Here is a 27,576-nt window from a genome sequence, read left to right on the forward strand (position 1 = left end):
TCCTCGCCGACGCGGTCAGCCGTTTTGGGATCCGGAAAACGACATTACCCATGAAGCCACGCGAATACCAGGAAGTGTCGCTCACGTTTCCGTGGTCACAGTGAGGTTGGTTCGCCGTCGGCTTCCTGCTGCAGTAAAGAGCGGCGTCGAGACAGACTGGGAAGACTCAACACCACCACCTCCAATAACTATACTGTACAATGAAACTGTTAGCAATATCTCCCCGTCTCGACATCCGCTTCGTCACGGTTATACTGCTGGTAAGCGTTTGTATCTCCGCTTGGAACATGCACCAACAGCTTTTAGCTACAAGCTAGCGTTAGCTAAGTAACGTTGGGCAGCCTGCTGCTGGATAGTTAGCTGCTAGCTAACTGCTCACATGAGACGTGGCTTTTAAAGTGGCTTTTTGAGGTGACTAGCGAGCCAGTTCACTCGCTGCTAAAAGTGTAGTTATTAAGCAGGTTCATTGAGGAGGCCCTTTGACTGGGTTTCATCGAACGACTCCAATAACTAATCAAGTTATCCAGCTGCAATGTCAACTTAGCCGGTAGTGTTGAGTAACGTTAGCTGTAGTGTTGTAACTAACCATAATCCATTTGATCTAATCGAGGTGTTACTCGCACACCTGGCTGTTTATTCCAAAATGTGATAATGAGCTAAAGTTGGACTCATGATAACTTTGTTGAGGGGTAAAGCATCCAGCTAGCATTGGGTGCTAACTACCATTTAATGACAACAGTGAGAGAATAACTGTTAGCATGGCTAGTTTAAGCATTTTGTTTATTAAATGGGTTTGTCTGTTGTGTTTGATCAAGCTTATTTCTTGTTATTTTACGGATTCATGGGTTTATTGTCGGACTCTTCGTGTGTCTGTATGTGTCTCTGAATGATGCTCGCCGGTTGGTGAATTCCTCTGTTGTGGCTCATTCTTATTGGCTGACAACCCGGAACTGGGCAAAGCGCAGTAGTTCTGCTGTTGTGAGAGTTTGGGCCTGAAATGAAAACTTAAAACTTGTCTTAGAGCTGAAGAGCAGTGTTATCACTGGTCTTATTACAGCAACGGTGGCGTTTCATATCAGTGTGCAGCTGTGCCATCTTATATGGCATAAAAGCACAGGGACTGTATTTTAATGTAAATGTTGAGATAGTTAAACTTTCAAAGGGATTCAAGAAACATATTCTAGTCATTTGTCATGCTTAAATGCTAAACATTCACCAGTCCCAGCCTCTCAAATGTGAATATTCTCAGCCTTTCTATGTCTTATATCATTTTACATTGAATGTCATTTGGTTTGGGACTATTGTTTATATAAAAGAAGCAATTTCAGGACATCACCCTGGGCTCCTAAAAATTGTGATGTGCATTTTTTCTCTCTCACTATTTTAACATCTCATTCACTTGATTAGCAGTCATTTATTCAAAAAATGTTGATTCAGATCAGTCAGTAATTGAAGTAATAGGAAGTGAGAGTGCAGATTTCATATCAGGAAACATTAACAACACTGAACTAATGGACTTTTTAACTACTGACTGTTGGTTTGTGTGTGAGCAAAAGTTCAGTTACATTATGTGTAGTAAAGCCTAAAGCAGTGTGATCTCTGGCTGTTTTACTTTTTTTGTGGGCTTTATTTTTCTTAGAACCGGTAGTGCTATCTGATTTTGTCACAGCCTCAGGGAGGATGAATGTGACATATCCTGTTCAAAGAGGAGCTTGAGTCAGCACAGCCCTTAAATTTTCTCCGTGCCGATCTCTTTCATACAGGATTGTTTTAGACAGTGTTGCGATCAGAGCTGGATTTCAGGAATCCCCAGTTGGTGCATCATAATTACAAGGTTGCTCCTTTTTGAGTGCTACCAGGAAGTTGCACAAAAGAAAACTGGATGGCTGCAGGAGTTTATTTTCCTAACTTAAAATACTGTCCCAGGCACCAGCTAATGTTATGTCAGAGATATTTGATGATGAAAATGTTTTTACTATGATGTGAGCAGAGATTATATGCTCTTTTACATTTACCATAGAGGTGACGGATTGTGGATTTAGGGTCATACAGTGATTAAAATGTGTATTCAGTCATTTTTGATTACATCATCAACATGCAACTGAGAATTTCTTAAGACTATGATTATTTGTGGTATGTTGCATAGAAATAAACTGAAAGACAACTCAAATACAGAACGTGGCACCAGAATGAAACCTTTGGCCTTAAGCTCATGCTCTAGTATTTGGTGAAGAGATAAATGATCTAGGTGGAGCTCATATTAAGTGCTGCTGACTCATTGACAAATGATGGCTGATGTAGTCTGGATACCCTCTGGAGATATTTAGGCGCAACACAGTATGAAATAGCTGCTGATGCACTGTTCCAAGTCTTTTCACACCTTGCAAAGTAAAAAAAAATACTGTGTGTCTAAGTTCTTTGTTAAAGGAAAAAGGTACGGATATCGTAACAAAAAAACACTCTTCAGAAGTTCAGGACGTACAGGAGAAACAGGAAATATGAAGGGGATAAAAACATCAATCTTTGATCAGCCATGGCATAGATCTTCATCAGGTGTCCAGTGAAGATGTACAAGATATTTGATAATTTGCTATTTTGTAACGCACGCCATCGTCTCCACATGTGAGCCTTTATGCAGTCTACATTTACATGCACACAAGGAACCAGGCCACAAGGAGTTATTATTTGTACATGGAATCATGAGAGCATAATTTGCATCTTGTTCTGCATGGATGGACAAGCCAAAGGTGGCATTGTTTACTGTATATTTAGGCCGGTACCAGGAACAACTGATCCAGGAATCACTGGAGAGATGACACCGCTCAGGTTTCCTGGGACACATTGGGCGTCCCACCGTAGGAGTTGGAGAAAGTTGCTTGTTCAAAGGACGCCATGGCTAATCTCCTCAATGACATCATATTTGCATACAGCTAGAAATGTTAAATATTGCATAAATTTTTTTATTATTGTATACATTGATAGGATTGCATGAAGCAATACCATAGTGTGTTATGTGTGCTGAGGCAGGAGTTTGGTACTATGGTCTGTCCTTAACACTTTGGGTGCTTGTATTCAGTTGACTCAGTCTGTAGATACCTTGATTACAGTGTATTGACAGACCTGTTGGTTCACTCAGTCTTTGGGATACTGAATTTTGTCTCTGGGCGTCAATAACAGCTCTTCTTATCTTAGTCAAACATCTTCCGAATCTTTCCTCCCCTACCTCACATAGTGTTTTTATGTTGTAATTGCTGATGTATCTCTTTTCCCCTGTGTGTCTGTAGGTGATGGGCCTCTCTACTCCTGGACAAGCAGAAATCACCAGTCTGGACTCAGCCAACATCGATGATGTCCTAAGTAAGGCATCACACTTTACTGTCAAAGTTTCTTATAGGAATAGTTTGACATTTTGGGAAATGCGCTAATTCACTTGCCCGCTGAGAGTTAGGTGAGAAGATCAATACCACTCTCATGAAGCTACAACCAACAGCTGGTTGGCTTAGCTTGGCATGAAGACTGGAAACAGGGAAACGGCATGTCTCTCTCATCTGATTCTTGGCTAGAAAGCTAATAAGCATAGTTCCCAAAATGTCAATCTTTTCCTTAACACTCAGTCAGTTCGATATTGTCTACTATTTTTTTCTAAGTTGTGTTTAAAATTATTTTAAAGACCATCTTTGTTGTCTTAGCAGAATATCACAAAAATCACTTGATAAATTTCTGTGAAATATGGTGCCCAAGGAAATAGACAGCCCATTAAGTAATTAGTTGTAGGTGCAGATCTGACCTGTGAGTAGGAGAGGAAAATTGTAGCTTTCCTGGATTCCATCCAACACATGTCATCATATTTGCCACACCCATTGCTGTCCTCTCAGATTTTCCAACACGCCTTCCACATATTTTCCAATATTCAGCAGATGTGGTAACTAAAATGTTTGGATAACCTGGAGAGAAAGTTATTAATAGTAGTGTTCCTTACTGTTATCTTAAAATTGTTTCCCACATCATTGATAGTCACTGGCCTTTGGCTTACCTTTTCACCAAATAATCATTTAGTGTGATTTCATCAGTAAGTGCTTTCTTGTTTTGTTTTTCCCTTCAGTGACTAAAAACTGAGGGGTTTTATGATTAATAAGCCTAATTAATTAATTCTACTATCAAAACATACATTGATGAGTGTATTTGGTTATATATAGAGTCATACATATTAATTCTCTGTTTGTGTGTGTGTTGAATTGCAGATAATGCTGGGGTGGCATTAGTGAATTTTTACGCAGACTGGTAAGTGCGTTGTTTCTGTCCTACAGTCACTGGACCTCTGTATAATATCTCAAGGATATTTAAATTGGATTTTGCTCATGATGCAGACATTTCCTATGAATGGCACATGGTGCAATAAGTATAATTAGATTGCTTTCATCCGCAGAAGAGATTTTGTTGATTTATTTTTAAAGGATTTTTACATAGTGCGTCTGTTTTTAATCTCATATGTTTCTAAGCCGGTCTAATTAATGGATGGATGATGGAACTGTGATAGGCAAAAATCATTCAACAACATAGTCATATACTGCTAAATGTAATCCTGTGGTTGAAAGAAAAATCTATTTCATTTACCCACAAATTATGGAAATCCTTTTGACCTCACACCACTCACTCCAACCAACCCCCCATACAGGTGCAGGTTCAGTCAGATGCTCCATCCAATTTTCGAGGAAGCATCTAACATAGTGCGGGAGGAGTTCCCTAATACCAAGCAGGTGGTGTTTGCCCGTGTCGACTGTGACCAACACTGTGAGTATTACTTACCTTTTTATTTTTCATTTTTTTTAACAATGACAAGAAAAGTGCAGAACATCCAGATAAAAAAATGAAAATGATGAGAAAAGGCCATCACAAGACACCAAAACCATGTTATAAATTAATTTGATCAACAGCTAAAAGTATTTAATTTCATACTGATGTAAAAATCACACACACAAAAAGTATTTTCAGTAATTTTAAAGCTGAAACTTGGAAAATGTTTATTATTTACATTTCAGTATTAGTATAGTAGTATTTGTGTATGGGGTGGTTGTTTTTTATGGTGATGTAATGCTACAACACCCTCATTCTATATACTGGCAGCTAAAAAGGCACACACACTCTACTGTGTACTATATTTGATGCACATATGTACACATAGATGCCCAGAACACCAAAGCACAGACACATAAACCGCCCGCCTCAGCCTTTTGAGATAAAGCAAATTAAAGAGAATTATTGATGACCTGCAAACTGTTTGAAGACTAATGACAAAACTGCTGCTTCCTGTGAAGACGGGAGGCTTAGAGACACCCCACAGGGAGATTGACACCTGCCACATACACACACACACACACACACACGCACTCATTCAGTGTGTGCAGAGAGAATATTTACTCTTGGCGGGGGGCAGCTTTCATGTGGGAGATCAGAGCTCAGAGCTGACTGAAGGCAGTGTTTTCAGGTTTAACTGCCGTCTCTGTCACCGCTCTGCTCCTCATCCACCCATCCCCATGTGTTTTTACTCTGCCTCTTCCTCTTCATCAATTGATTTGTCCTTCTTTACTTAACTTCTCCTCTGCCTCTGCGTAGCGGACATAGCCCAGAGGTACCGCATCACCAAGTATCCGACATTGAAGTTGTTCCGCAATGGGATGATGATGAAGAGGGAGTACAGGGGTCAGAGGTCGGTGGCGGCCATCGCTGACTTCATCCGCCAGCAGCAGGTCGACCCCGTGAAAGAGATACACTCATTGGAGGAGGTTAATGCTGTTGATGTGAGTGGCAAACACGCACACACACGCACAGTGTCTATAAAACATTACACATTTCCTGTTATTGTAAATAAAAGTGTATCATTCTCTCAACCTTTTTTTGTTTTCTTATTCAACAGAGGAGCAAGAGAAACATCATAGGTTACTTTGAAACAAAGGACTCCGATAACTACCACACGTATGGAAAGGTTGCCAACATCCTTAGAGACGACTGCACTTTCTTGGCTGCATTTGGGTGAGACTCCATTTTCCATAATCCTTCAAATGAAGCCCACATGTAGTGTAGAGTTGATATCAGAGGCTTAGTTTTTAGTCATTCTTCAATTTCTGTTTAACTTAAAACATTTTTTAACTGCTTTACTCTCACAGTACTGTATCTGAGCCTGAGCGCTTCAGTGGTGACAATGTAATCTACAAGCCTATGGGGGAGAGCGCCCCTGATATGGTCTACCTCGGCTCACTCAACAACTTTGACCTGACCTACGCCTGGGCCCAGGACAAGTGTGTGCCTCTGGTCAGGGAGATCACCTTTGAAAATGGAGAGGTTTGTTACCTGCTTTTTCTACTGAGTGTTGTCAGCATCATAACAATCTTTGTTGTGTAACAAAATGCTTGTTCTAGTTCTCTTATGCCACTTACAAAACAAAAATTACATAAGAGTGTAGAGAGTGTTGAGAATGAGATAAGGAGTCTCACAGCCTGAGGCAAGAAGCTGCCCTGTAGTCTGGTGGTACGGCAGTGTGTACTTCTTTATCACTTGCCAGACGGCAGCAGGGGAAACAGGCTGTGGCAGGCTGGGTATGCCTGCTAGAATTGGTAGAATCCAGTGATGTTCTGGGTGGTTTTAATCACCCACTGCAGAGTCTTCCTGTCCTGGACGTGCTCATCACATCATGCTAGTCTGCGATGTTTCAAGGCAGGACGCTTTCTCTTGCAATAATGCCGTTTCCAAGCTTTCTTTACCAGTGTGGATATGTGTGATGACCATGACAGGTTCTCTTCGATGTTGATTCCCAGGAACCTAAAACTCTTGTCCTGCTCAACCTCAGCTCCACCCAAGTACACAAGAGTGTGTGTCTTTGCCCCCTTTTTTTAAAAAAAAAACAACAACAATCAGCTCCTTGGTTTCGTAGAAGTTCGACATCTTCCTTGAATTTTTGCGACAAATGTAGATTCACACATGGATATTTACACACAAGCCAGCCTGGAGGGTATTTATGGTGCCTGTGGGTAGTCCATCTGTCTTTGACGCTTTCTGTGTGTGTTTGTGTGCGCGTGTTTTCCAGGAGCTGACTGAAGAAGGAATCCCTTTCCTGATCTTGTTTCATGTTAAAGAAGACGGAGAGAGCTTAGAGAAATTCCAACATGAAGTAGCTCGCCAGCTCATTGGCGAGAAAGGTGAGTGTGTGACATTGTTCACAGTATCAATACACCTGTACCAGTTGTTTTTTTCATTCTCCTCTCCAACAGTGAGTTCACACATGCATCGCTGTAGCGTTTAGACAGCCCAGTCTCCTCCTAAATAGATTAACTTAGATGCTGATGTTCTTAACACACAATATGCAAGCTTTGTTATATTTACCTTTTAGAAAAATCTAAAATTTTATGACCCCAGTGATATTTTCCAAGGTATTGTATCGAAGTCAGATATTCAGCATTGTGACAACACTGTTTTGTACCTGTCAGGAATGTGCGTTTCAGTCACTCCTGAGTGAAACAGCCCTGTGTACAGATATGATGTTCATTACATTTATATGTTCTCCTCAGGTTCTATAAACTTCCTGCACGCAGACTGCGAGAAGTTCCGCCATCCTCTCCTCCATATCCAGAAAACTCCTGCTGACTGTCCCGTCATCGCTATAGACTCTTTCAGACACATGTATGTGTTTCCTGACTTCAAAGACCTCAAGTAAGTACCACCTTTCACTCTTAAATTCTTCACTCAATCTGACACTGCATTACATATTTTATTTCTTTTGCAATACCACCACATGTGCATCTTCCTTTAATTCTAAAAATAAAATAGACCAAAAATGGGCTGGTAATTGTTTCATGTAGAAAGAAACGGCCTAATATTAATGAAAACTCCCCACAAATGCGTCTGTAATTAACACATGAATCATCCACATGTCAGGTCAGCATTCTTTTGGACATTTTTGATCACTGAAATTGTTCATTACAAAATCTCCTTAAATAAAGTTAATCTCATTACACACACACAAACATACACACACGCCATAATTCACTGTGCATTCAACAGCAGAGAAATGTCACACCTCCTAAAATCTGTCCTTTATGAATGGGCCAGGACACCGGAGCTAATGTGACATGATTTGGCACGTGCAATAAGTGCTAAACTAATCCAGTCTAATTTAATTTAATCTTATTTATTCTGTCCCCCACCACTCTGCCTCCCCCAGCCTCCCAATCAGAGTCTGATCAGATAGACAGAAGCCCCGAGGACTGACCAGCCCTCCACAACCTAATTACATCACATCACCACTGCATGTGGCACACAGCTTGTAATTACATTAGTGCAGTGTATGTTATATATATATATCTATGTGTTCGCGTGTGTGCGTGTGTGTCTGCATGCTGCTCTGACACACGGGGTTAGCTGCGACTGGGGAACAGCTCCGCCTGTGTGATATGACAACAGCTCATGACCTGTCGTTAATAAGCACACTTCACAGGACAGCGTTGATATGGATTAATGCTGCTTCATGACACGTCCGCAGGGAATAATGTCCTCTGCTGCTGCCACGAGCTGTTTTGTCTCATATCAACTCGGACCTGCTCTGTAGTTCAAGCAGGTCTGTCTTTATTGCTGAACTTTGTGTGTAGGAATGCCTTTGTCAAACACACAGTTAATGGGCCTCATGAAAGAAGCACTCGTACTAACACACAGGCTCTGAAGTGCCACGTATGAGTTATTTAAAAGAATTTGTTGGGTTCACTATTATATTTGAATTCAGAATTTTCTCTTAGTACAAAAGAAATTCATGAGCGGTCTAGACTGTCACCTATTATCATTAATCCAGGAGACACTGTCTAGTAAAAAATGAAAATCGTGTGTCAAAATTAAGAATTAATAGTGATGTTAACTCAAGTACTGTAAAATTTTGAGGTACTTATTGGTGTATTTCCAATTTTTGTTCCTTTAAACTTCCACTCCATTTGTTTGATAACTTAAGTTAGTAGTTACTTTGCAGCTTCAGATGATTTAGTGTTGATTAGACTTGGGCCGATATTAGATATGATCGAATATCACACTATTTGCCATTATACACAATATTTTTCACAATATTGAATATCCAACAGCTGTTAGGGCATCTTCAGGCTTTTATTTTGAAAAGAAAAAGCATGCAGAGCTGTCGTGGCAGCGTTACTACAGGTTGACTGGCCTGATGTGGCGGCATGCACGGAGCGATTTAACATGCAGGCATGGAGTACTCAGTTTCTCAGAAGAATGCCAGCTCACCAATTTGACAATATTTCAGGTTTAAAGCGGGAGAAAATGATGAGCCAAGGGATTTGAATGAGGCTGCATGGTGTTACCTTCGCTGGCCAATAACACAAATTTGCAGTCTCACCTCAGAGGCCAAGCGGACAAGTGCCGATAATATGGTCTGTTGTAATATTTGGGCAAGACGATATTGTGAAATATAATTTTTGATATTGCCCAAACCTAGTGTTGAGAGGCTATTACTTGTGATGTTAAACCACAGAGTGGTGACTACAGATAGAGGGAGGATGCTGCATCAGAGTCAAGTAATACATTTTAAATTCATTTATGTTATCGGCAGTCTGACTTAAAAAAAACACAGTTACGATAATCGGGAAAATGCTGGATATCGGCCCTGATAAGCTGCCTAATCGGTCTAGCCCTAGTACAGATAGTCATCTACTGACCTAAAAATAACTTAAATAATTAATGTTAAATTAAAATCTGTTCAGACCACATCGTCATCATGAGAACACTTCTTTCCCTATGAGATTTTCTTAATTTTTAGGCATATTTTTGCATTACAACTCAGTAGTTGTCTAGGAAAGTTATCAACAACACAAGATATTTCTGTCCAAGTTGCTCCTGGCAGGCAGGTTGGCCAGTGCGTTTCATGGCAGCTCACCCAACATTGCTATGTGAGTTGGTGAATGAGAGGCTAAATTGTAAAGACCTTTGTCCACTAAAGAAGAAAGCACTTCAATGCATAAATGCATACCATTTAGCATGTCATACCATTTCCTCTTTATTTTTTGTACAGTACGACGCTGCTCTGGTGAAGGCGTTGACAGCTGCACTATTAATATTTCCTAATAGTTTCAGGTCCACTAATACAACTACTGACTGGTTTCGAACAGCACGACATGAAGCTCAGTGGTGTGAAGATTTTTTTCTTCTTCACATTTTTGTGAATGAGACTTCAAACAGCTGAACAGGTAGTCGTGTAAAGCAATTTGGGGCGATTATGTTAATGATTTAATTTTATGCACATGCACCGACTCGTGAATAGGTGGAACCCAGCAGGCTGAAATTGTTACAAGCCTCACAAAAAAGTAGGGATTTTGGTTAAGAATCAAAAACTGTTCTTCCATGAAGTCCAATGTGTGTTTCTGTGTTTTTTCCAGTTTTCCTGGCAAGCTGAGACAGTTTGTGCTCGACCTTCATTCCGGAAAGCTACACAGAGAGTTTCACCACGGTCCTGATCCCACAGATAGCACGCCTGGACAGGTCAACATCAGCATCAGCTTTACTTTATAGAGTCCTTAAAAGTGTTTTTTGCTTTGTCATGCGAGACTTGACTTTTTGAATTTGGCTCACAGGAGGAGACGGGAGGAGAGGTGGCCAGCAGCCCTCCAGGGAGCTCATTCCAGAAACTGGCGCCCAGCGAGACTCGCTACACCATCCTCAGACGGGACCGCGACGAGCTGTGACCTCAACAGCCTTCCAGTGATCCTGTGACTCAATGCCACGCCCCGGGGTCAGGGAGGGGGTTAGGGTTGGGACAGGCCAGCGGGACAGAACAGCAACACCCAACACCCTTACTGAAGAGAGAGAGACGGTGAAGAGGAAGGAGGAGGAGAAAAAGAAGAACAGGAGAAGGAGTACAGTCCACGACACAACCATGTTGGAATAACCTATATTTTCATAACTCTTTCACGTACAGTTTTTATTTTGGATCAAACGGAAGTGGGGTAAAGAAGAAAAAGCGTGTGGGCAGGGGTTAGGGGCATTAGGACATCAAGAGACGTGTTTTTACTTTTATTTTTTGGAGCTTGTAAATATGTTTGTGCTACATGGGAGTCTCATTGTCGGTCTAAATTAAATGCAGAGTTTTCTTTATTTTATTCCTTTCTCTTTCATCACCCGGCTTTTTGTAGGAAAAAAAACAACCCCAGAGCAGTTCCCTCACTCCAGTCGTACGGTTCTTATCTGTGGGTAGTCCAGTTCAGCCTGTCTGGTAAGAGACGCTTCTTTAGTCTCACCGACCTCATGGCTGCATCTCAATATGATCAACTCTAGTCTAATTCATTTGTATAGCACAAGTTATAACAATATGCCTGTTTGAAGTAGCTTTTTCTCCATATCTTCTCCACACACACTTCTGAAGGAATAGAAAAATATTTTGAAATACTTGGTAGGGGAAACATAATTTCAAACCTTGAGACTTGAGACAGAAGATAAAGAGACATAGCTACTCCAGCCTATTGAGATGCACCCCTTCTCTCCCTGGTAATAAATGGTTATAGATTATGATGTCTCTCACAGTGCTTATAGAAAGTATCCCCCCGCTGCACCTTTTCTTATGTGTTACTGTTTTACAACACTGAAGCACATTTGATGTAATTAGGATTTCTTTTGTCAAAATTAATAGAAAAAATACTTTAATGATGAATGAGATTTTAGCCTTCAAAATAAATTCTGTGTGTTTTAGTGTTGGCCTAATAACACACCATCCCCACCATGAAGCCTGGTGGTGGCAGCATCATGCTGTGTGGATGCTTTTCTGCAGCAGGCCCAGGACGGCTTGTGGCGGTAGAATTTAAACTGATGCAGCAAAACACAACAAAATGCTGGTGAAAATGTACAACTATAGACGTATATTTCACAAAGAGCCAAATCTCCATAGGAAAACATCCAATCCAGAATTTGTCAGGTCTTGATAATTGCTATTCACTCAAAGTATGAGTAGCTTGACTGAAGCGTCCAAATGTGTAAAGTTGTTACATGCCTGTTGAAGGAGACTGAAGGCTGTAACTGTTGCCAAATGTGCCTCTATTAAGTATTGTCTCAAAGGACATGGATACTTATGCAATCAAGAATTTTTGTTTATTTTGTTCCCAAGACCAATCCGGAAAAATCTGAGTCTTTTTTTGTGTTGTTTAGTGTCTGAAATTCTGATTACCTCCACTTGCTGTAAAACCGTAAAACATTAAAAGTCAAAGCGGGCTGGATACCTTTTAAAGGCACGGTATTTGCCGTAACACCTCTGAGTTGTGATCCCAGGAAATAAGAGGAACAAAAAAAAAAAAAGGATTTGAAATGGTGTACTCTAACATGATAATGAAATGTATGAAATGGCTGTTGTTTTTGCTGTTACCTGTTGTCAAATGTCATCATGCTGGGGTAGAAAAGACTGCGTCCTTCCCAGTGTTTTTAGAAAAAAAAGCAGCGAGACGAGAGGGGAAACCCCATGTGATGAACGGTGGAAATTTAAAGTCTGCCACTTTATACAAGTTCTCTTAAAACTGGTTTTGTCTCTTTATATGTCTTTGAGGTTTTGGTACAAGTCTAAATCCCACTGTTCCACTGAGCGTGAGTGAATCCAAAAGCCAGATTATGGGAGAGTTAAGAGTATGGGGGACCCGTTGCTAGGTTTGTACTGTGCGTCCTGCCCTTCCATAGAAGCCAACAGATGCCTGCATAGTGACATATCAGCCCACATACAGGAGAGCAACAAGAGGGGGAGTACGATACCATTTCTAAAGCCAGTCATCTCAGAGGGGAAGAAGAGTAAAAAAAAAAAAGAAGTAAATTAAAAACCATTTTACAAGATGTCGTGTTGTCTGATACTTTGTATGTCGTGTCTCTGAACTTCACTGTTCATCCACTGAATGACATTAACTGTTGAAACCTTTTTATTTGGCAACAAAACAGCAGCAGTATATCCAACACATGGCAGTTTCACACACTCCAGTCCCTGAAGTGATCTGTGGCACTTTGGTGCTTTTTGTGCAATTTTGCTCTTACACTTTGCAAATACAAGTCTATCTATGTACAGTATAATTTACATAAACGCAGAAGCAGGACCACATTTACATCATTAGGTAAAGACCACTGTGACGTGAGGCAAACATTTTCTCCATACATCGTTCTTGAAGTACATCTGTTCACATTAGGATGTTAATACATTGAGGAACTAGGGCAGCATAATCGTTATTTTTTTCATTATTGATTAATGGTTTAGTCTTTATAATGTCAAGACATTTTTTTTTTTTTAAATAAATGCCCAAAGTGGCATCTTCAAAAAGAAAATTACAAAGAAAACCAGCAAATCATTCAATTTAAGAAGCTGGAACCAGCAAATGTTTGACATGAAAGGTGCACTATGTAGTTTTGGGGAATACATTTTAATTACAAGAGAAAGATCTTCAGTGATTTTTTTTATGCCTAAATAAACAGACTCTTTGTTTTCGTGACTTAATAAACTCAATAAACAAAGTGACCTCAAAGGACAACACAATTTCATACTGTTTTACTTTGTTTATATTTTCTATTTATTTATTTTCAGCTTGTTTATTCAGTTATGGAAAAGACAAAAGTTTCTTAGTTTGTATAATTACCTCATTGATATTGTAAATATTAAAAAGAAGAGTTTGAATTTCTTCTCCAAAACTATATAGTGCTTCTTTAATTCGCTTTCAATTGATTTGTTGAACTGTCGCAGCTCACCTCAAAGGAACACTGAGACATGTTTACTCGTTAACTGAAAAACCCTTTTGCAAAAGAAAAATCTGATAAAAAAAAGATGCTCCCACGAGGAACACAACAGAGTTCTTTACAGTGATTGCATTTGACAGAATGACTTACATTATATGGTGCCATAGAGTTATTTTAGTAATAAGACTTGCTACTAACAGCCATATTAGGCCGACCCAACCACACATTAATTAATCTGTAGTGTAAAAGACTGCTTAGCTGTTTTCAAAATAAAAAATTCATTTGTAATTATAAAACTGTCCTCACAGACAGGCCATTCACACCAAAACATCAAATAAGGCTGTTATGACGGCATCGTTTCACAGCAGTGCTTATGTATAGAGTCTCTTTGGGGCAATGTGAGGAGGTCTGATCGGTCAGTCAACAGTGATACCCCAGGACTCGAGGTCAGACGACTAACAAGAACTGTTGGGTCATTTATCCTTGCTCGACTCAGCTTCAGATGGTGATTCTGGTGGCGGCAGTGCTTTTAACTGTTTCATATGTAGCTCCACTCGGGCTTTGCGCTGTTTCTGGACCAGGTTGCCTCCCGCAAACCCCAGGGCACCGCCTCCCAGAGCGGCAGCTACCCCTGCAGCTTTGAACCCGGCCAGCAGGCCAATTGGACCTGCTAACACACCGCCCAGCAGCGCCCCGGCGACCGGCAACACCGCCAACTTGTAGCCCACCGCCTAGAGAGACAGGAGGAAGAGAGACATTCGAGTTTAATTTAACACCCAAGTATACACACACACCTTTGGAGGCCGTTAGGACTTTGTGGCTTCTGCGATAGAGTTTGGATGCGTCTATCCTTTCATGATCACGGACACAAACAAGCCTGCAAATGTAAATCGACACTTCCATAAGCTGCATCAAAGCCTTTTCATTATCTTCGTTTAGGGGAAATCAGAGAGATGTGTCCTGTGTGTTATTGCGGCTGTTATCATCAGAGTGGAAGGTGCTCTTTGCTGATGACAATTAATAATACACACACACGCGCAGGGACACACATTTGATTAACACTTCACCATTAAATTAATCTAGTTCAAAAGCTAGCATTGCGCGTCCCCACCCCTGTGGCAGTTGAGGGAGTTTTTAATTTCATCTGAGCTGAGTTAAAAGGACTCCGGGCACACAGGTTGTAGAGGATGGAGGGAATGTGGGTGTTGTGTGTGTGTGTCTGTGTGTGTGTGTGAGCGTGTAATGCTGTTTGACCTGATGACAGATTACAAGCTTTCAAACACGTTAAAACATCTGACATCCCTCTCATCTGCTTTATCTCCCCACACCCCCCTCGTCTAATGTGCAGCCCTCTGCATCTAGCAGCGACCTTAGAGGGAGGTCAACCTTTGTTTGTGTCGCCATTTGGGTGGATTTAATTTAAAATAAACATTTAGAAAGAATATTTCATTACTTGAGGCATTTATTTCATAAATGTTTGGAGTAAAGTTCATTTTGTTAAATGATTGGTGCACTTATAAAAACTGATTATTTCTCTTAGTTTTTACTGGTATCTAGCCAGGCAGGTTTGTTTTGGTTTTACTCTGAAATCACTGCTGTTATCCTAAGACAATGCAAGTGAATCACAATCAAAATGAGTAAAAATGTAATTATATCCAATTGGTTTTTTTCCAAAGTTGGTTTTTTGGTCCATGCATACACAAATACTGGGAGAAATTCGGAAATCGGTGTGTTGCTCACGGACACGGAGAAACCAATGATTGAACCCCCAACCCTACAATTTATAACCAACCTACTCTGTCAAATAATTCGTTTTTTGATAATACATTTTTTTTTTCCCAATTGTATTATTGTAAAGTCTCTTTCTAGACACAATGTGTCACTCTGGATAAACAGTTTTTCCCACATAGGATCTACAAAAAGATAGTCCAAATGAAAACTGTTTACAGGTGTAGCAGAGTAATGGAAATTCGGCATCAAAAATTAAAATGTATGACTATTTAAGGATTTTTACAGCATAATATTTCTAAATTCAAAGGTGCAATATGTAAGAATTTTGCTTTAAAAAATTGAAAAAATAACAGATGTTATCAACAGAACGTGGTTAATTCACAGGTTTGACATTGTGTCAAACAACATTTACACAAAGATGCTATGTATTGTGTTGCAGAGATATCATCTGAAGTTAGCATGCTAACCTGCTACCCCTGGCCCCTCCTGCCTCGTAATACCACTCGGAGCTCCCAGTCTGGACCACGAGCAGCACCACTAACTTGCGGCAGCTACGGTTAGCAGCAGTTAGGGGTTACTCTGGTGATATGCTGCCCACTATTTCTTAAAATAACTTTCCAAGGGGTGTCAATTCTTACATATTGGACCTTGAAGACAATATAAGACTTTTTAAGGACCTGCAGTAACCATTGGGCCAAATTGTATCATTCAACGTCTTGAGCACCACAAACAAAATGTAACTCAGCTCATTTGTAATTAGGTGCTGACACCAATCAGCATCTGCATGGCTAAATAACAATACAAGTGAGAATTCATTTTTAAAAAAAAATGTTTTAATTCAGATGATTAGACCACTGTGGCAGGAGACTGTAGAAACAGCAGTGAAAATGCTGTTTTTCATTTCAGGTAATTCACTTTCCAGTACGTTGCATTTACTTGTTTTCCTCAGCACACAAGAATCACAACTCTATGTCATCACCACGTCTGAGAGTCTGTAATTACATTACTTCACACCTCCTTTATGTTCCTTAAGTGTGAACAAAACAAAGATCAAAATAGACTACCTCATCTGACAGACGAGCATTTCTTTCTTTTAGTCTCTCTTAACATTGAGTAAAGTTAGAAAACAACACAATATTTTTTTGATAGACAATCCTTGGCAGAAAACTGCTTCCACTGGTGTGCTTGTGTGTGTGTGTGTGTGTGTGTGCGTGTGTTTGCTGTGGACCAACAAAAAAGAGGTGATTCATTCTGGGTATTACAGACGCAAAGTTCAACATTTCAAGTGCGTAATATGTGTGAAGGGCACTGAGTTGTCCTTCTGAGTTACACTCAGTGGAAGAGTTTATTGAATTGATAATGGAAGCCCGAATGCTGCTCTTGAAAAACTATTAAACAGTCATTCAAACCTCTCCTTATAGCTACACACACACACACACACACACACACACACACACACACACACACACACACACACACACACACACACACACACGCTCTCTTGTCTCATCCTACCTCTCTATCACTTTTCCTCCCCTCCACTCCTCTCTATCCCTCTCCTCTCTCTATTTCCTTAATTGCAGCTTTCCTCCGTATTCGAGTGGATCAATAGGGACAAACGCTGTGGAATGGCTGGGAGGCAAAGTGCCATCGATCTCCCCCATCTCCCAAACACTACACACACACACGCACACGCACACATCTAATCATCAGTACACACACACATACACACCTTCCCCAGGCTCTTGGTCCCCTCCTCCACGTTGGCAGCGGCTGTGTTGACGTTGTCCTCTATGCTGTCAATCTTCTCCTGCTGGGACTGATGCACAGGGGTTAGACACACACAAACACATATTAACACACACGCACACACACTCAAGCAGGCACATCCACATACATATACACACACGTGTGACAGAGCAACCACCTGTCGTGTATTACGCTTTTTTTAACCAGTCCAAATTCAGCTTCACAGCACAGGTTAACACAGGAAGGGTGTGTGCGTGAGTGTGAGTGCAGGCTGTAGGTATATTCAAGGGGATTTAACTGGGGATGGGGGTCTTATGGTGTGTGGGCTTGTGCTTGTGCGCGCATGTGTGTGTGTGTGTGTGTGTGTGTGTGTGTGTGTGTGTGTGTGTGGCATTGTGTAGATCTCATGAAATATTCAGAGTGGCAGCTGTCTCTCTCCATGTGAGGGCTGGATGGACACAGTGACCAAACAACAACCAGAGCACTTCTCTTCTCCTCTTCTTCCTCGTCTTTCCTCAGTGTCGCTTCTCCCTCTTTCACCTCCTCACTCTGAGCTAAAAGTCAAATTATTTAACAGATTCAGATCTGTCTATTTCAACAAATTCTCTTCCACAAACTCCACAAACCAAACTCAAACGCCAATGTTAACATATTCTGACTTAAGATGGCAGTTTTGCACATAACCTCCCAGTCTGACACATTTTTTGTCCCTCATAAGCAGAACCATGTAATAAAGCTGCACTATTGGGATGTTAAGATAATAGGGCTGCATCTAATGATTATTTAAATTGATCTGCTGATTATTTTCTTAATAAATCATAAAATGTTAAAAATGAATAAAAAATCAAACATAAAAAATAGTGAAAAGTGCCCAAATCATAATTCCCCACAACCCGAGGTGACATTATTCGATCAAACAGTCTTCAGTGAAATAAAACTGAGAAAATCAGCAAATCCTATTAGAGAGGCTGGAACAATCAAATATTTGGCACGTCTGCTTAGAAAAATGGCTGAAATGGGGCAAGAGGGTGATAAATGTGACAAACATTCACTGTCAACACTCCACTATTGCTATCTTAAAAAAGGCAGAAAATGCCCAATAATAATAATAATAATAATAATATTAAGAAGAAGAAGACAAAGAAGAAGAAGAAAAAAAGAAGAAAAGAAGAAGAAGAAGGAGAAGAAAGAAAAATGAGGAAAACATTCAATTATCAAAATAGTTGCTGATTAAATTTCGGTTGATCAACTAATTAACTAATCATTGATCTAAGCCTGTGTATTATCCTCTAATGTGGTCACATGTTTTGAGTGTGACGATGGTTCTTGGTAGAACATGGCCCATTCAGTGGTTGTTGGCTCAAAAAAGGGACTTTTTGACTCCTACAACTCCATAACAACTGGGCAAACTCTGTCTGCCGAGGAGAACACTGTGATCTGATTAAAAGCTCTGCTAAATGGCCCTCACGGTGAGAAGGATTTTAAACATTCAATTTTAATTCAACATTACCTCACGGCCTTCTAAAAATACAAGAAGTTTAAAAGCTGTCAAATGTCATTATTGATAAAGATGAAGCTAATGCTGAAGTAAGCTTTTGATTAAATGATTAATTATTTGCGATTAATATTTATTTTTTTGCAATAACATAATTTCAATATCAAAAAATAAACATTTTTCCCATTTGCGTGACTAATAAAAACACATATGTTTTGAAGCTATTCTGCTTTTCTTAAGGCTACTAATACTAGACATACTGGATCAACTTGTCAATAATTAAAATACTGTATTTGTCAGTTTGAACCTGAGTAGAAAAAACACGAGATAGATGTATGACTGTGTAAACGCCGAGAGCAGACATAAAAAAAACAAACAAACCTACAGATAAGAAGACAGACAAACACAAACAGTTACTAACATGACGCATGTACAGAAACAACCACACTCACTCACTCGCTCACTCACTATTTCCACTGTGGCTGAGCGCTGGAATATTACTCCCCTAACGGCGTTTTTCACCCTTGAGACACCACAACAACATGTCTATGCTCTTTCTGCCCCCCCACCCCCACTCCGCCTCTATCTGTTTTTTTACCCTAACTACATCTTCACTCTCTCTTTCCTTTTCACTGTTAATCTCTCCTTCCTTCCTCCACCCAGCCTCCCTGCTTCTACCTCTCCATCCCTGAGGACAGACTGATAATCTGCGCCGTCTGTTCTCCGCCTGCTCCGACGTATCCCTCGTTCCTCCACCTCTCCCCCTGTGGACAACCTGCCGTCCTCCCCCAAATCCTCCCTCGCGCCCTCCTCATCTCCTCCTCAATCTCTTGGTGAAGAGGCCTCTGGGGCCCCAGTGGTTGTCCTGAGCGGGTCTGTGTAACCTCCCTCTCGGAGGAGCCTTACCAGGCAACACAAGCACACATGGTCAAATACAAACCACATCCTGGAAACGCTATAAGCGACCCGCCTCTGTCACATTGTTTTTCGTTCACTGGGGTAGCTCTGCACACATGTAGATGGAGACATGCGATTGTGTGAATGTAGCAGCCAGGAAACACGCAGCAGAGTTGCGTGTTTGTACTCACATGGACGATCAGAGAGAACTCCGTCACCAAACCACACAGCTCCTTCAGATCCTGACAGAGAGAAAAATGACTATTTATTTCATTGTGATGCTTCATCACACAAATCTACGGCTACAGTGCGTCCAAACTGTCGGCGTCTGGAATTGACTAAAGAGGGTGAATATCAATGGGAATTGTATGTTTGACAGTAAAACGGCGTGAAAAAAGTGCGTCTGTAGGAACAGGTAAGAGGAGTCAATTGCATTAGATAATCTTGCAATAGTGATGAATAATGCATGTAACCATAGCAACGTTAGTACCGACAGGATGGAAACTACTTCCTCTGTACTCTTGCTTTGATTTGTCAGTATAGGCCTTTTTCACTGAAGACATTTTATTAGAGTAGAAGAATCACAAATAATAAACAATAATATTGATGATGTATGAATTTCATTTAGCTGCTTCAGGTTCAGGGTCCTGTTATTGGTTTTGTTATTTATAATGGTAGAAAATCAGCACTCAAATAATACATTCACCTCCTTTGTTTATGATCACATTGACAAGGGAAAGAAAGACAAATAATGTAAACATGGAGGAAGATGTCACAAAACAAGAGCTTAGATTGGAGCAGTGCCTCTCAGAGTTAAATCTGAAAACTGGCCCTATTTAAATATTTTATTTGAAGGAAGGAATTAAAGCTTACAGTAACTAAAACCTTGACTTTCTAGGACTGAGCATTATATTGTCATTACAGCGTTATTGTGAGACTATATATTGTCTCATATTTGGATATCGTTATATTGTGATGTAATTTTCTGAACTTAACAGACTGTTTTACTTGTTCAAATACTTGACTTTACCCACTTAGTCATTAAAAAAACACATTACTGGTGACTGCTCATCAAAAATCTCACATTAATTTTCATGAAAGTAACAATACTCATCCCTACAATATTTATTGAGGTATTTGGTAAAAAAATATTGTGATATTTGATTTTGTCACCCAGTCCTAGCAGGTATGAAGTGCTTTTAAGGAGATTTCGTAGCCCAGCCCTTGAACTCATATACTGTATCAAAATTTAAGGGACTATTAAAACAGAAACACATGAGCAAAAAAGGGTTCCTTTAAAAAAATAACATTCAAAAAATGTGTTTTCTTTGAAAAAATATATACTGTGTGTTAGACTACTGTTCTAGAAATGCACACCTCCTCCAGGTTGTCCCAGGACTCAGCTGCACTCTGATCAGCAGGGATTTCTGGAAGGCGGAGCTGGATTTGCCTGCCAGACACCGGCTCCTCGTCCATGTCGTCATCAGCGCGGCAGCTGTCGGACACACAGCTGGACGGCTGAGCGGCAGGTGGCGGTGGCTGAGACACGGGGTTAGAGTGCAAAAGCAGGAAGTCTCGTGCGGCAGTCGACGCCCTGTCTCTGACTGGCTTGACAAGCGCTTCCAGAGCGTCGGCGTCTTCGGCTCGGACCCGAGAACAAAGCTTCTCCATCTCTCTGATGTTCGCTCTCAACTGCTGCAGGGTGACAGAGGAGAAGCATTTTTCTCAGTGAGCTTGTATGTGAGGTTATATTTATCAACATATAACATATCAACACGGGACAAAATTGACAATCGTAGCCAATTCTCTTGCTTTTTCTTGTTGCCCCAGTAGGAAGTGCTCATACTGACAAGTTCAGCATCCCACTAAACTGTTCTAGCGATGAGAAATGTGTGTGCGCTTTGGGGTGTGGGCTTAATAAGGTTCAGATTTGAGGCTGGGGAACACAAGCCCCCTCCCCTCTACATCCCACCGTGCCCTGAGGGTGACAGGAGGATTACATCGCAGCCATCAGCCCTCCAGGCCACAGCACGACCCGGGCTCAGGAGGTCGACGCACTGCAGATAACACATTCTGCTAATTACACACCATGAATAAACATACATGGATACACTCGTCCTCGTGTGCATAAAAATGAAAAACACACTGATTAACACTGAGACAGTTGGGTCAGACACCTGTCAGCCTACAAATTAACCACAACTGTTTAGAGCTCTCTCTCTCTCTCTCTCTCTCTCTCACACACACACACACACACACACACACAACAACCAAACACACACTCAATAGAAGATATTCATGATAAAACTGACTCTGCTCCCCTCTCGTTGGCTGTAGCTGCTGTGGTAAAGACGGGGGTACTGAGTTTGTCTATGCTTTTCTCTTGGGGTTAGCAAGGCGCTAGGCTAGTGGGAGTAAATGTCAATCATCAAGAAGGGTGAGAGACTGCTGTCTGTCTTTCTGTGAGGACAGACAGATACAAAAAAATGAAATTGCAGAAACGACAGGCAGACTAAAGAGACATACCGACTATCTATCTTTCTTTGCTATGGAACATAAGCACACACACACACACATATACACACATCTGATGCAGAGTAGACTAACCCCTACTCTGGATTAACACCGTGAAGACACGGGAAAGCACTCTGCGTGTGTCCCTTGGGTTTGCAGGGTAATGGTGAGAGGATAGGTGTGCGCCTGTTTGGAGTTATTTCACCTTCAGAGACATGGTGGCTTCCAGGCAACAACATCCCCTGAGGTATTTCACACCCACCATGTGAACAAGTACACACACACACACAAGAGACGGTCCGTTTGAGGTTTGGTAGCAGCTCTTTTCATGCCCTGATTTTTAAGAGAGAATTTCTATACAGAGGGTTAATTTTGTTTGCGTTTTTATGTAACTTTTTTGAAGCAATTTTGGTTATATAATCCTATTTTCTTGAACTGCAGGGCTTCCAGCTGTGCAATGTGCTGTTCTTATTCTCACCCCACCGTAATTCAAAATACAAACCTGTTTTGTTCTCTCATTTCCAAATACAAATGTAAACATATAGCTTTAAAGTCCACCTAAAACTAATGTGAGCTCTTGCAAACTGCTCTTCCATGAATAAAGATCTCTGACTCTCGTTTGTTTATAGGCCTGTAAAAAATTTCAATAGCGAACCATTAAATACCTGATCCAGTCTATAGCCTTATTAGCATGGGACTCACATTACCAGGGGATCTCAGTCGAATTAGAAATTACAAACCCACATTTGTGTTTCCTGTGGCACATTCGCACAGGATAAGCACAGTCTGTATTTTACTCCTGATATGATGTGGAGGCTTCTTGTAACATCAACTTTCCAAATCGAAGCATCTGCTCTTCAGAGGCCAAATTATTAATATAGATTAGAGTTCATTTGTCCACTTTCTGCATGTGCTACAAGAATAAATAAAACTTTGCAGCTCAATTAGATCAAGTAACAAACGCTTTGTGGCTGGATTTGAATAAGACAACCTTTTGTTGCTCCTAACCTTCTCTTGCGTCACCATTTTAAAGGTCAATCTAGCTGATCCTGTACCACAGCTATGCTGTACCTGCAATCACATTTTGTACATTTTCAGTTGTCAACAAAATTCAGATGGAAAAAAATACATTTAGATATATATGTACACATATATACGTATATATCAAAAAATCTAATCAAATCATAGAAATGCCAATTCACATGGGAGTAATATTATCACATGACCTCTGTGTTTGGTAAAATATGGTAATATGCGGTTGAGTTTTTAGGGAGGTGTACCTAAAGGTAGTAGTAAACGGGCCCAGGAGCTAAATACAACAGTGCGTTAACATTTAACATGTATTGAAGTGATATCTGACCAGGAGTATCTATACTTTGACTCAAGTAATGGAGTTTTAGATATTTGTCCACCAATTGTTGAGGCTGGGTTCAGTTGCTTGGGTCATACATCAGTTCAAGAAGTGGACAGTTCTCCTCATGTACTCATATATAACACATCACATCCACTGGCCTTTACTGCTGATTTCCAAACTACAAAAACTCGCCACAAATCAGGAAACGTCTTGTTTCTGAGCTCCTAAGTGTCCAGACATTTTGAGACAAAAATATACTATGCAGTTGCAGGGTCATGCTTGTTCAGGAATTTTCGAGAGGCAATGAGTCACGTCATCATCTTAACAATCCTCACATTCACATATCCGCCAGGCTCACACTCAAGAAATATTGCAAATTCCGATGTGATGACGACAACATGATCCTGGGGCTCATCTCATGCCAATTAAAGGTACCACCCTCTGTTACACACCCCTATGCTTATTTGAAGTTTACAGACTTATACCTGAACCGTCCTGCTGGCGTTGATTTGCTCCTGATGAAGGCGTTCCCATTGCTGGCTATGCTGGTACTGCGAAAATGAAGGAGAAACTATCTGTTATCCATCTGTGGACAGGAAGTGAGAGTGTGTGGATGCGAGCGTGCGATCATGTGCCGAGCCAGATTTTTAAGTCGTCACCTTCAGTATGTTATTGTGGTGTTTCTGCAGCCTCTCCAGGTCCGTGGGTAGAGCCACTTTAATGAACTTGTGGATCGGTGCCTCCAGGCGCCTCAGTGTCAGCTTGTTGCCTTCCTCTGCCATGTGTCCTGCTGACTGCCCACAGCCAACACCTCTGTGGAACTTGGACACTGCACCTGCTCAGCTTTATCTCACTGCCCCCACAGACACTGTAAATACCAGCAGAGTATGATTCTAATAAATACATAAATCAAATGAATAAACTCTGTGACACATGCGAGTCAGCCCACACATCCAAAACTGGCATCTTCATACGACTAATAAGTGTTTTTTTTTCTTGCCACCATCCTTTGAGTAGAAAGAGTAACTGAAGAATTACTTCCTGACAGTATGACTAGGGATGCATGATACGGATTCTTTTCAGCCAAAACCTTTAACCTGCTTCTCGCGACTGACACCGATAAGAGATAATGGATAATTACACATAATTGTATCTTAAAAAGAAGCTCCTAACCTGTAGTTTAATCAAACCTGATTGTAAGAAAGGCTAAGATGAAGAGAGCAATCACAGAAGACAAAATATCAAAACTTGTAGACTTTCTCCCTCCTCTCTGAATTCTTGCAGGACATGTATTGCGTGCTGCACCTCTTCTTCTTCTTCTTCTTCTTCTTCCATTTGTTTTTTTGTGAATTGCAAACCAACTGTAAAGCTACAAACTGCCACCTTCTATATCAGAGTGTGTAGATGTAGTGCTTGTTAAGTCATTGAAACTATTTTGTATTATTGTCTCTATCCATCCACTAAAATTTCACAGATACCGATAAATAACTGATTATATAAATATCCCAATATGGGGCTGATAATTTATTGGCCTGATATCTCTCATGCATCACTATGTCTAACGTTTATGCTGAAAGTCAATCAATCAATTAGTCGAAAAAAATGTAAGCAATAATTAAGAGATAATTGTTTGAATTGTTTGTCATTAATTAAGAAAAAAGGCTCAACAATCTGTGTCAAGCAGTGTTGTAGAAAGTACCCAAAAGTCTTACTTGAGTAAGATATTGTGTTAAAACGTGTTAATGTACTTATAACTACTACTTAATGTAATCTTACAAGTATGCATATACTATATACAAAGAGTCGACTCATTATTGGCCTGGCAGACCATCAGATGTTATATCCAGAATTTTTTTGATTATTGGAATCAGTGTTTTGTTTTTTTTCCCTGGTAAAAATAAATGAATAGTACTGCTGTGGCTCTAACACAGCATATCCTGCAGAGTAACAAGTAAGTACAGTTATCAAATAAATGAAGAGAAATAAAAAAGTACAATAATTGCCTCTAAAATTTAGTGGAGCAAAAGTATAACATGGCAGAAAAACTATTACTATCTTAAACTTAGGGCTCCCTGATAAGGCTTTTTCAGGGCCGATACCGATTATTAGAAATCAAGGAGGCTGAAAACCGGTATTTGGAAAATAAAATACAATTTACTAAGTACTGTTCCCAAGTACAATTTTCAGGTACTTTACTTGAGTCTTTCCAATTTCTGCTACTTTATACTTCCTCTCCACTACATTTATTTGATACATTTAGTTACTAGTTACTATGCAGTTTCAGATTATTCAGTGTTTATATTAATTGTGACGTGATACCAATCAGATAGTGTTATGGGAGGGACAGTGTGTGAGAGGATGCTGCAACAGAGCAAAAGTGGCACATCTTTTAATTATTTTTTATCAACAATCTGACAGAAAAATCCCTGATTTTCATTATCAGCCCTGACAATCAGCCAGGGCTGATCTATCCCTACTCAAAATCGTATTTTAGCACAGTACTTGAGTAAATGTACTTAGTTACATTCCACAATTGGTCTCAAGCTTGTCAAATATATATACTTTTGGTTATTGACTGTTAGGGTTTGTTGCTGGACAACAAAAACTACTTGGATACAGCCATGGGCTCTGGGAAATTGTTATTTCCGCTTTTCTAGACTAACAATTAACAAAATAATTGACAAATTAATCGATAATGTAAATAACCATATAATCCTTTGTGCTGCAGCTCTATATAACACAGTCCCATGTCAAATAGACCTTGGTAGTCCACACCTAACCAACTACTGTATAACGTTAGTACGGGTTATTTAACGATTATTGGAAGCTGATACAAATATCTACTTAGCTTTCCAGACAAACCAGTCTTAAGCTTATTATAAACCTTCAGCTACATTATAGTTTCAGGCTCAATTTTTACTGTAGGATCTCCTTCACTGTCCTCTGACGCCTGAACTAAAACTGACCAGCAATGTTAAAGTTAGCTTAAAGAACGGGCTAGCATGATATTAGCCGTTAGCTAAGCACTGAAGCTAACAGCCTCGTTAGACGATATTTGCTAACTTACTGATTTATCCGGAATATCTTGAAGCACCTGTCTGACTGTCGACCACAGGTCAGGTAAACGAAACTTAACATGACATATGGCGACACTTACCACTGAAAACACCATGCGAGGATGAGTTACAATCGCTAAAGACTACTGTCAGCCTCCATGTTGTCGAGAAAATTAACGATTAGCTACATTTGCTAATTTTCGCCAACGCTTTCGATTTGTTTCTGACACTTTTGGTTGTTTGTAAACAACTCTCTTCCCAGTGCGTCCGTGAATACTTTCCGACCTCAACCAGCACCCACAGCATAATGTGTTCCTCCTCAATAAGCCCTGTGATACCATCCCTAACAGAAGGTAATATTTATTGAATAATCCTCGATATATTGTTTATTTTATATAGTTTTATAGTATTTATTTATTTTTTACTGAGTCTATTTGTTTGTGTTGTTTTGAACACACAAAAGAAAGTGTAACGACTCCAAAATTGACCAAATTGACACTTACTACAAAGCTAGACACACTAGTGGCCACCAGTTTCTACTATAGATATCAAAATGTAATTAATATATTATAGTATAGTTATAGGTATCTTTACATATATTAGGTATATTTTGAGGGGTATAATGGCATGTGGCATACTGCACACATGCAGTATGCCACATTTCACCTTTCAATGCTTATTTTATTTACACAGAGTATAATAAATATGGACAAAAGACTGGGATAAATGTAACTGGATATGACTGAACAGTTAACTGACAACATTTAAAGTCATTTTGTGTGGCTAGTCAACATTTTCTAAATTGGGTGGGTCTTTATTACCTAAAAATGTTCCAAAATCTTGGCTACAGACCAGCTACAGGTTGATAATATTTGGTAAAAGGTAGTTTTGACAGTAACTGTGGTCCCACTAAGTGTGGTAACATTGATTAAAATCAGTGACCTTTTCAAAATGTCACAATTACTCATAACAGCTACACTATCATCATTAAAAGTTGTTTGATTGAGCAAAAAAGAGGAGTGATTTTATTTCATTGGACATTT

General features: G+C 40.1%; 2 protein-coding genes and 1 long non-coding RNA gene across 3 annotated transcripts in view; 2 read left to right on the forward strand and 1 right to left on the reverse strand.

Moving 5' to 3' along the window:
• The first annotated feature begins 95 nt into the window (after positions 1 to 95).
• On the forward strand, positions 96 to 13,289 carry erp44 (endoplasmic reticulum protein 44). The gene is made up of 11 exons (XM_084357482.1): positions 96 to 260; positions 3,285 to 3,357; positions 4,242 to 4,281; positions 4,676 to 4,791; positions 5,614 to 5,798; positions 5,915 to 6,030; positions 6,165 to 6,339; positions 7,082 to 7,193; positions 7,563 to 7,704; positions 10,425 to 10,527; positions 10,620 to 13,289. The coding sequence occupies exons 1-11, from the start codon at positions 201 to 203 to the stop codon at positions 10,728 to 10,730; spliced, it is 1,233 nt and encodes a 410-aa protein (XP_084213608.1). The 5' UTR covers positions 96 to 200; the 3' UTR covers positions 10,731 to 13,289.
• Positions 12,913 to 26,816, reverse strand: stx17 (syntaxin 17). Its single transcript, XM_084357485.1, has 7 exons — positions 26,635 to 26,816; positions 24,137 to 24,345; positions 23,963 to 24,028; positions 20,987 to 21,304; positions 19,801 to 19,851; positions 17,201 to 17,287; positions 12,913 to 14,468 (listed from the first exon to the last, which is right to left on the reverse strand). Exons 2-7 carry the CDS (start codon positions 24,257 to 24,259, stop codon positions 14,211 to 14,213), a joined length of 903 nt encoding a protein of 300 aa, XP_084213611.1. The 5' UTR covers positions 24,260 to 24,345; positions 26,635 to 26,816; the 3' UTR covers positions 12,913 to 14,210.
• LOC311260001 overlaps positions 26,520 to 27,576 on the forward strand; it is a 7,202-nt gene continuing 6,145 nt past the window's right edge. Inside the window, exons 1-2 of the long non-coding RNA XR_014622962.1 lie at positions 26,520 to 26,597; positions 26,796 to 26,886. This is a non-coding gene — a long non-coding RNA (uncharacterized lncRNA). The remainder of the gene's footprint in view (positions 26,598 to 26,795; positions 26,887 to 27,576) is intronic.

The sequence above is a fragment of the Pagrus pagrus genome (assembly GCF_965226575.1).
Source record: "Pagrus pagrus genome assembly, chromosome: 7".
NCBI classification, from domain to species: domain Eukaryota; kingdom Metazoa; phylum Chordata; class Actinopteri; order Spariformes; family Sparidae; genus Pagrus; species Pagrus pagrus.